Source organism: Anastrepha ludens, chromosome 2 (genome assembly GCF_028408465.1).
Source record: "Anastrepha ludens isolate Willacy chromosome 2, idAnaLude1.1, whole genome shotgun sequence".
Taxonomy (NCBI): Eukaryota; Metazoa; Arthropoda; class Insecta; order Diptera; family Tephritidae; genus Anastrepha; species Anastrepha ludens.
In genome coordinates, this window is record NC_071498.1 from 46,763,613 (window position 1) to 46,773,330 (window position 9,718).

The 9,718-nt window shown below is 35.6% G+C and overlaps 2 protein-coding genes across 2 annotated transcripts; one reads left to right on the forward strand and one right to left on the reverse strand.

Moving 5' to 3' along the window:
• The first annotated feature begins 840 nt into the window (after positions 1–840).
• LOC128870444 (putative nuclease HARBI1) lies at positions 841–2,519 on the forward strand. The gene is made up of 4 exons (XM_054113103.1): positions 841–1,124; positions 1,180–1,621; positions 1,679–1,823; positions 1,890–2,519. The coding sequence occupies exons 1-4, from the start codon at positions 1,009–1,011 to the stop codon at positions 2,264–2,266; spliced, it is 1,080 nt and encodes a 359-aa protein (XP_053969078.1). The 5' UTR covers positions 841–1,008; the 3' UTR covers positions 2,267–2,519.
• A 45-nt stretch (positions 2,520–2,564) lies between these two features.
• Positions 2,565–3,819, reverse strand: LOC128860700 (uncharacterized). Its single transcript, XM_054098414.1, has 3 exons — positions 3,584–3,819; positions 3,319–3,499; positions 2,565–3,257 (listed from the first exon to the last, which is right to left on the reverse strand). The coding sequence occupies exons 1-3, from the start codon at positions 3,733–3,735 to the stop codon at positions 2,565–2,567; spliced, it is 1,026 nt and encodes a 341-aa protein (XP_053954389.1). The 5' UTR covers positions 3,736–3,819.
• Between the last annotated feature and the right edge of the window lie 5,899 nt (positions 3,820–9,718).

Genomic DNA, 9,718 nt, shown 5'->3' on the forward strand with positions numbered 1-9,718 from the left:
AAGGTAGGCGAGCGTTAGGTAGTTACGCTGTGACCGGACAGCTATAGTACAAACTTTATCTTCTTTTCTCGATTTTTCATTTTTATGATTTCTTTGAATTAGCGTACATGAATGAAAAAAAACGAATGAACCTTTTGAAATGCATCATAGCTTGTTCCCTACAGTATTAAATTCTCTTCTATTTGAACTAACAAAATAGATAAAAAAACAAATTTTCAAGATTTTTATACCAAGTTGAAGTGAATTTTTTTTTATAGAAAGGCATTTTTTTCTTTAAAACCTCCAAAAAGTTGAAATTTTGGAATTTCTCTCAGTTTTCTTAGTTCATCTAGAATAAAAAATCATGATAGTTAGAAATCCATTTGAATTTTTTGCTTTAGATAATAATTACGAGCTGCATCTTGTACGCCAGTTGGAACGCTCTACTAATTTCTATGTTAAATATTTTTTTCAACTTATTTTAACCAGTACAAAAATTTTTTATACTTTTTAAATGTTCATTAAAAGGTAGAAAAAACTTTGCAGTGCTAAATTAATTTTTTCCTTAAAAAAAAAAATCGCAGATATGCAATTTTTAGACCTCATAAATTTTGCGCGTTTCTCTGGGAAGGAGACGACTTCATTTTCTCCTGCCATCACTAGCAGGTAAAAAAAACAAATACTCTCAAGGTTGGAGAGACTGGTATACATTCGGTTCGTATGACCTAGCCAGTGGGATTATTGTACAATATTTATATTCTTATTTATTGATCTTCATAGCTCCTGCAACTGTGGTACGCGTCATCTTAGTGGAACAATAGGTCCTGAAACGTACGGACCTATTATAATCAGGCCTATTATGATAAACGTCGGATGATATGCGGCGGGAGTTAACTCGATCCGCACTCGATTCACTTTTTCACAAAAATGGTATTATTGTTACCGACGGATGCACTGCATTACAATCCGTGAACTGTGTTATCAGCATAATCAGCTGTGCAAAAGACCAATAAATATTTGTTAAATAAAATGGATTCAATAGCTTTTTTTTTGGATTTTAATGAAAGTACAAACAATGATGCAAGACGAACCCGGAAAAAAGTAAGGGATAATGCTGTTGACGTGTTCCAGTTGCCGGATGATGTGTAAGTTCACTTTTTAAGGACAATTGACGAAAATTTATGTGAACTCCTCTTGTAGATTTGTTAAGCAATTCCGTCTTAATAAGATAGCTTTCCAATATGTTCTTAACATATTAAAGAGGGAAATGCTTCCTGTTATTAAAACATGGTCGATATCGCCAGAGCTCAAACTAGAAGCCTGTCTAAGATTTTTTGCTGAAGGGGGTTATCAAAATGGTACTGGGCAGGATTTTAATATTGGCATGGCGCAGTCCACAGTGTCCATAGTACTGTCAGAAGTTTTAAATATTTTAGAGGCAACACTGTGCCCCAGATGGATAAGTTTGGCAATGACCGAGACTGAAGAGCTTGAAGCCAAAAGATATTTTTTTGGAAAAACAAGAATTCCCGGCATAGTTATGTGCGTAGATGGCACCCACATAAAGATTTTGAAACCTGCTGGAGACAATTCGCACCTTTATTATAATAGGAAAGGATATTACAGTATTAATGCAATGATAGTAAGTTAGTTTCTGAAATTTTAATTGACTAATAAAATGACTTTTTTCTATCTTAAGATATGTGACCATAAGCAGCGAATAAGGTATGTGAACAGTAGGTACGCAGGTGCAAGTCACGATTCCTTTATTTGGGAAAATAGTGAGGCTTCAAGACATTTCCAAACCATGTATGAAAATGGACACAGAAGCACTAGATTGTTGGGTACATATATGACAAAAACGAAACAGTTAACAATACATAAGTAATTTTGATTTAAATGTTCCCTAGGTGACTCTGGATACCCACTTTTACCCTGGCTGATAACGCCCTTCCGAAATGCCGGAGCGAATACACCCCAAAGCCGTTTCAATAAAAGCCATAGCTCGGGTCGCAATATTGTTGAACGCACAATAGGTGTCTGGAAGAATTGGTGTCGATGCTTGCTCTCAGCTCGCCAACTTCATTATTCTCCGGAAAAAGTGGCTCAAATTGTTAATGTTGCGGCGGCACTTCACAACATTCGGATCCATTATAATATTTCAGACGAATATTTAGAAGGGGTTTTTGAAAGTGAAGAGTATGAAAATGGCGAGCCTGTACAACATCAAAGGTATACCAATGAAGCAAACCAAATCCGGAATGAAATGCTACACAGCTTTTTATAAAGAAACATTTTTTTGTTTTCATTTAACGTACATAAATATATGTATGTTTGTATATATTTCTTAAGAACAAAATAAAAACAGCCTTCTTGGCAAATGTTGCACATTAAAACTTAAACTTAAAATATAAAAGCCTTCTTGGCAAATGTTGCACTTTAAAACTTAAGCTAAACAAAATTTCTAATTCACAGTCATTTTTTAAGTCTCAATTGCACATTAAAACTTAAACTTAAAATATAAAAGCCTTCTTGGCAAATGTTGCACTTTAAAACTTAATCTAAACCAGATTTCTAATTCACAGTCATTTTTTAAGTATCAATTGCTTGTTAACTTCTCCTAATTCAATGCTTAAAAGTTCTTGTTTCACCCTTAATTTTTCAATAGCATTTGTCTCCATAGCCATATTATGTCTTTTTGTCTCCTCAAGAAAAGCTTGGAGAATTTCATTATTTTTCTTCTGGTGATCACCCAGACGGTCAACCGACCTAGTCAGATCTTTCAGTTCCTTTTTTACATTTTTAAAATGTAGTTCCTGTGCACCAACACCTTCCGAAACTTTTGAATATAACCTCTCCTGCACACCGATTTGCTTGTCTAACAAGTCAAACTGCTCTGGTCTCTTTTTTTTTCGGAGTTCATTTCGAATGTTTTGGTTATTTTCCACATCTTCATTTTCCAACAACTCTATGCAGATGGCGTCTCTCGAAGTATATGAATTTGTACGAGCTCTCTTCGATGTAGATGGAGTAATGTCTTCAACCACCTGCTCTGAATTTAGTGGAGTGGCATGCTCAATAATTCTCCTCTGAGGCACTCCAAACTCTTTTGAATTTTTAATGCCCCCAACACAGGCGTTTAGGCCCACTAGAGCAGCAACATCTTCTTCTAGCGACGATAAAGGTAGTTCCCTATTTTCGCCTCCACCAGTTGCTTGTAACTCCCTTTTATTGTGCGCCAACTTTTTCTTTACTGCTGATTTAAAATCTGACCAAACCTTTAATTAAAACGGAAATAAGTACTTATATTCTCAATGAACTTTTGAATTATCAACAAACCTTTTTCCATTCTGAAATACTCTTCGATGGAGGCCCTAATGAATTCAGTTCCTCACGCACACTCTCCCAAAATTGCTCTACCTCGTTAGGAGCACTTCTGGTAAAATTTTTTGCAATATCAGGATGCTCCTTCATACGAGATATTAAACCTTTAAATTGCTCTCTGGTGGTTGTGCGTTTCCTAAAAAATATTAATTTTGCCATTTGTATAAATTTTGCCAATATATATAATCCGAAAAAAACAAATAAAAATGTTTTTCCTTACATTTTATTGCTCTCCATCTTTATTATAATAATATCCGCAACACAATGACCTGCGGATGAGAAACGAGTAAATTTCTTTGAAACGCGTATTGAGTGCGTTGTTGGTAATGCCATTTTTTTAATCGATCCGTAAACCACATTATCGATCCGCATACTGCTTTATCCGACGTTTATTATGATACCGAATACTGTCGGATCGAGTATAACTCCCTCCGCAACCATCCGTCGGATACCATAATAGGGGTGAATATAAAATATTTCAATATATTTGTATAATTAGCACAAACTCCCTAAAAGAAGTTTAGTTGCAATTTTTTATTAAGGTTTTCATCGTATTACTGATGAGCAAAACAAGTGAAACAACCTTCTTAAATTATATATAAATAATTATTGTTATTAATTATCCTAGCTACGATTGCACCATAACGTTCACCACCATCCTATCCTCAAAGGAGAAGTGGGAACGGGATGATGTAAGACAGGCGACATTGATGGCACCAAGCTGGAGGGTAGGGTAGGCGGAGGTTTATATTCCGAACAATGGGAGATCTCCTTCGGCTGCAGCGTTTTTCGGGCTTAACTGATGCCAACAGAAAAGCCGCAACACTGGTGTAGTGTGATGCGATGCCTGGAGATGGTATCTACCTCTTCACTGATACCCAGACGGCGATTGCAATCGGCTCCTTCCAAAGCAATCGAGGAGCAGCCAATCAGCCAAACGAGATTTAACGAGTAATATGGGTTCCTCGCCGTTGTAACATTGAGTGTAACTGCAGAGCAGATGAGCTAGCGAGACTTGGTACACTGAGTACACTGCTAGTGATATAATCATTTCCTTACAGACTTGTTAACCACGTCTTTTTGAAAAAAATGTAAGAGCAGCGAATGAAAGACGTCGTAATGAAACCGACCTGCAGAATCGTCCGCAAATTGTGTCCGACCCTCAATGTTAAATGCACAGAACCTCTGCTAAGCCAAAATAAGCATAGTCTTAGCACATTGCATTCCGGGCACTGCCACTATTAATGAGTTGCTCATAGGCAGACACATCCAAATATTGGGCAAGCATGCAAATTACTACTCTATAAGTTGTCTAAATGAGGAACATGAAAAGTCGATATCAAACTCTTCCATTGCCCTGTTCTATCCAGACGTGGATCACCCACTTCAGGATAGACAATTTTTTAATGAGTTGGAGGATTTGGGTACTGTGGAATTTAGGGACATTCTGAAATTTTTGGAAATTTCACACTGCTGTTAGAGAGATCAGGATATGTTCCTACGCGGCGTCACAATGGGCTATAAGCCTGAATGTATCCCTTAGTGGACAACGGCTACAACCTAACCTAATCTAACCTATTATTAATGATAGCTTGTTGGGATTTTAAGTCATTAATTACTAACAAGTCATCATCACTATAATTTTATGTGATTATATATGAAATTTAAACATTTTCTCATCAGCAGTTTTCTACATTTTTTGATAAGTTTCAAAACTAATTTAAAAAATAAAAGCTTCTTTAACAAAATTGTCATCGCCTTGCATCTTTATCATCGCTATCACTATCCCTATAATTCTCTATAGGCATCACCTGTTGTGCTTCTTTCAGCAAATCTGGTAACTTAGTTTTGGGGTAGCTGTCTTACACTTAATATAACAGGGTCGGAAGTCATCAAACATTTATTAAATATATCTTCGCTCGTCTGTTTTCTGTTGTATTTCTGAGAAAAATGTTCTTTGTATTTAGCGCACAAAGTCCTTATTTCGTGTTTTAAGAGCTTCTGACAATTGACCGCTAGGTAAATTAGTATGGTATATTATCTCTGGTTCGTGGAAGAAATATTTGACGGAAATTTAGTACTTACACGTTTATATAACCTTTCATACCCATCACAGTCATAAAAATGGTTTGAGTTAAAATTTTGTAAATATATGATTTTTACTTTTTGCTTACTTTTAAAGTGGTGTAAGTCCTTTTGCAATTATTAAAAGCGTAAACTTTTGTTAATCACATTAAAAAATTATTACATTATAAGTTTAAATCAAATAATTTGTTGAAAAAATACAAAAATTAAAAAAGCAACATTCATCCATATTCAAATTATTTTTTATTTATTTATCAAAGTTTTGCATCCCCGTATAAATTAAAATACAATTAACCACTTTCAAAGAAAACGGCTCATCGGCATTTTCCAACTTAGACCGAACGATGGAAGTGCATAGTAAAGGGGTTTCAAATAACAAGTGTTATTTTGAATAGCCCGCTATTTCGGAAGATATTACTTTTAAACCAGTCATTTTTTAATATTTGACAAGTAGAAACTATGCCATTAATAAAAATGGAGCGATACACGCATTAAAATGATCCGGAATCCCATCGAAAAATCATCTTGAGTGGCTTCGTCAACAAGCTAAATTTGTCGGATCTGGGGCTCAGAAAATCCAAGAATTATTGTTGAAAGGCCTCTCTATTCTCAACGTGTGACTGTTTGGTTTACGGTTTATGGTCCGGCGGAGTCATTGGACCTTACTTTTTCGAAAATGAAGCTGGAGCAAAAATTACGGTGAATGGATTGCGCTATCGAGAGATGATTAACGATCTTTTATGGCCGGAATTGGATGGTATTGATCTGGACAACGTTTATTTACAACAAGACGGCGCTACGTGCCACACAAGCAATGAATCCATTGATCTCTTATCAAAATAACACCTCTTATTGGAAAACCCTTACCATCGAATAAAAGCTAATATAGAATAAAATTTGCCAGCATGTAGCTGAAATTGCTGTGAAAAAAATTTCGAGTCAAAAACGACGCCAAGATAAGTGATTTTTTTTTACAGAAGTTATACTAAAGTTATTAATACAATAATTAAAGTTGAGCTTAAATAACGAAATTTAGAGACATGCACATGAAAACTTTTATTATTATTTAAATTGAGATTGCTGTTGAGATCTGACTCCAACTTGATTGCTTCCGAGTAACTCGAAATGGTGTTTGAAATTTGTTAATCGTCTACATGAAAACGTAGTCGAGAAGAGAAAAAACATTCAGAGATATCGGTAAAAAAATGGCAAATGCAGGCAACTCAAGATGCTAGTGTGTGGAAGACCGGACAAGATGGTAAAATAAGGAATACAAGTATTGTTAATAACAACACATTTAAGGTTAGGAGGTACGATTTTTGTCCATTTTAAGAAAACACAAAGAAACCTTTAGTTATGTAACTTGGATAGTAGTATATTGTTTTAATACAAGGTAAAGTCCAAAATAAGCAAGACTGAGCTAAAATAGGAAGGCGGGAGCTTTGTTCTGATAACTTCGAGTTTATTTATTCAAAATAGCGCCCTCTGACACCGATACGCTATTTTGCGTGATATAAAAGCTTTTCGAAAGAGTGTTTCAGGTCATTGATCGGAATTTCCTTCAGAATGTCGGTACAAGCCTTTTGAATGGCCTCAACGTACGCAAAACGTTTTCCTTTCATAGTCAAATGCAATTTTTCGAATAGGTGGAAACCACAGGCAGCCATATCAGGCGAATATGGTGAGTGATTGATGGTTAAAATGCGACTTCTAGTCAAAAGGTGAGTCACAAGAGTGGATCGATGAGATAAGCAGCGATTTGATTTTCGACTTCTCCAAACGCGATTTTTTGGGTGGTTGTTGTCTGTCACGTTTAGTTTCAAGTTCATGTTGGAAGCACCACGTTTCATCACCAGTTACAATTTTGTAAAGGAAGTTCTCGTCTTTTCTCGCCTCTTTAATGAGGTTTTTCGAATGTTGAATTCTGAGCAATTTTTGGTCCTCAGTTAACTTGTGCGGAATGAAATGTGCACAGATCTTATGTAATTCCGATTCCATGAATTTCGATTATTATAAATTAACGAACAATTTTGATGGAGTTTCCGGTGATTACTGATTTTGGGCAGCCCGTATGCTCATTTCCATATATGTCCTCACAATCCTCTCTGAAACTTGCCAACCACTAATGAACTCTGGCACCAGATAGACAATCATCGCTTGAACTTTTTTTCATCAGTTCAAAGGTTTCGGTAAAAGTTTTACCGATTTTAAAACAAAATTTGATATTAGCTCTTGTTCGAAACTCATTTTTGAACCAATGATACAAACATGCGGACACTTTAGGCGCAAGAACTTTGCTTCCACTTAACCGAATGTCACCAAGCTTTCACTGGAAGTCAGCAGCTTCCAACGCACTAACTCATTAGAAAGATGGCGCCATCAAAAACATTTTTATGATGGCAGTCCTGCTTATTTTGGACTTCACCTTCCATTTCCATTTAATGGAAACTGAAACCAGCTGTTATTATCCGTATCACTAATTAAAGCGAAGTGAAAGTTTAGCAGTATTGTTAGCGTTCGAGTTCCCGCAACCAGTCATTGATTGGCCAACAATTAGTCCAATTTTCTCTTTAAACTCCTACTGAATGCGTGCTTTATTTTGAGAAATAGAGAATGCGTGATTTATTATGCGGCAGTCCCAGTCGAATTGGTTGGTGCGTGATTGCCACTCGGATGGACATTGATTTGAAGCTCCAGCCAGATAAGGGAAAACCCACGTGTGTACATATTACTGCCATGAAAAAGCTCTTCATAAAAAAATTGTTGACTTGTGGAGGCGGCATACAACTTTAGGTCCCTCCATTTGTGGACAACATCAAGTTGCACTCCACAAATAGGATATATAGGATATAAATGCATATTACAATTTTCCACTTATATATAGGTATGTATAAATGTTTATATGCGTCCATGTAAACAAAAACGCCTTATTTTAAGTAAATGAAAAAAATTAAAAAAATTTAGAACTATGGAAAGTACTTTGTAGAACCAAAAAAATCACACTGCACAAGAAAGTTTCGTTACAGTTTTCGTTAAATAGGTTAAGAACACTTAAAAATAGGTAAGAAATATGATATTAAATCAAATTAATCACAAAAGGGGATAGGCGGCGACTTACTTACTGCGCATACTTATCGCCAACTCCAAAACAATCAACTCCGCTTACCAACTGGAACTGAAGTTTAGTGATTACTTGTTTGTTGTCCTATTTGTAAGAAGTATCATTTCGATTTGTAATTCCTGTTATTAAACAAAGATAATTATATGTACACCAATAAACAACCCACGTAAGGAAGTTGAGAAAGAAATAATTCCTGCTCTAGTTATTGAGGATAAATATAAGCAATTAAATGACTACTCAATAATAACATAGTGGCCCAAAATTATCACCCAATTCTGTTTTTCAATAATTTGTTTCCGAAAACAAATTATTCTGAGTGATCGAAATTTTTTTTACGCGCTCCATTGAAGGTCTGTTTGTATACTGCAGTTGTCTGGTTCACAAGTGTCAAATATTAATCACATATGACGATAGATACGTTTTTGCGTCACCTTGTATATAAAAAAACCCCTTTAAATTAAGTTAAACAACAATGTTGAAATATGACGTTATTGCGATTATTCTCCCAAGATATCATGCGTTTGAAATGGTTTGCAGCACGCAAGCTGCGTTTCCTCTCCACTGCAACTCTCACTCACTAGGATTCCTTGACAGAAGTCTTGAAGATTGTCGTAAATTCTTATTTCTTATAAAGATTATTTTGAATGCCCCCAATGCCTTCAATTTGGAAAAAAAGGTAAAAAAGTAATAAGTTGAGCATGCGGAGTAGCAGATTAAATATAACCATCCCGATTTAATACTCATGTGCTGTACAGACTTTCTTTGCGCTCAGTAAGGCATGACTGAGGACAGTTGTCGACTGTGTTTTAGCAGCATGAGAACTATCGATATAAATACCTATGGTTTGACAGCTGAGAATGGAAAACTGTGTTGAGTAAAATTTGACAAGGCATCATGAATTGCTTAACATTTTCATAGCAGTTCGAAATTGTTTAAATTTACTTTGAAAAAAAAAAGTCAGTTCGTGAAGTTCATATAGCACAGAAGACATCTCGGTATTTATTTCTACCGAATTGAGTGCTACCGAAAGGAGTGGCTGTTATAGTGTATGGCGCTCTAGCGAGCGATCTTGACTGAATTTTTGTTTCCAAAATCTAATCAACTAAATATCAACCACATTTGGTTGCAAATATATGGCGCCATTTGTCC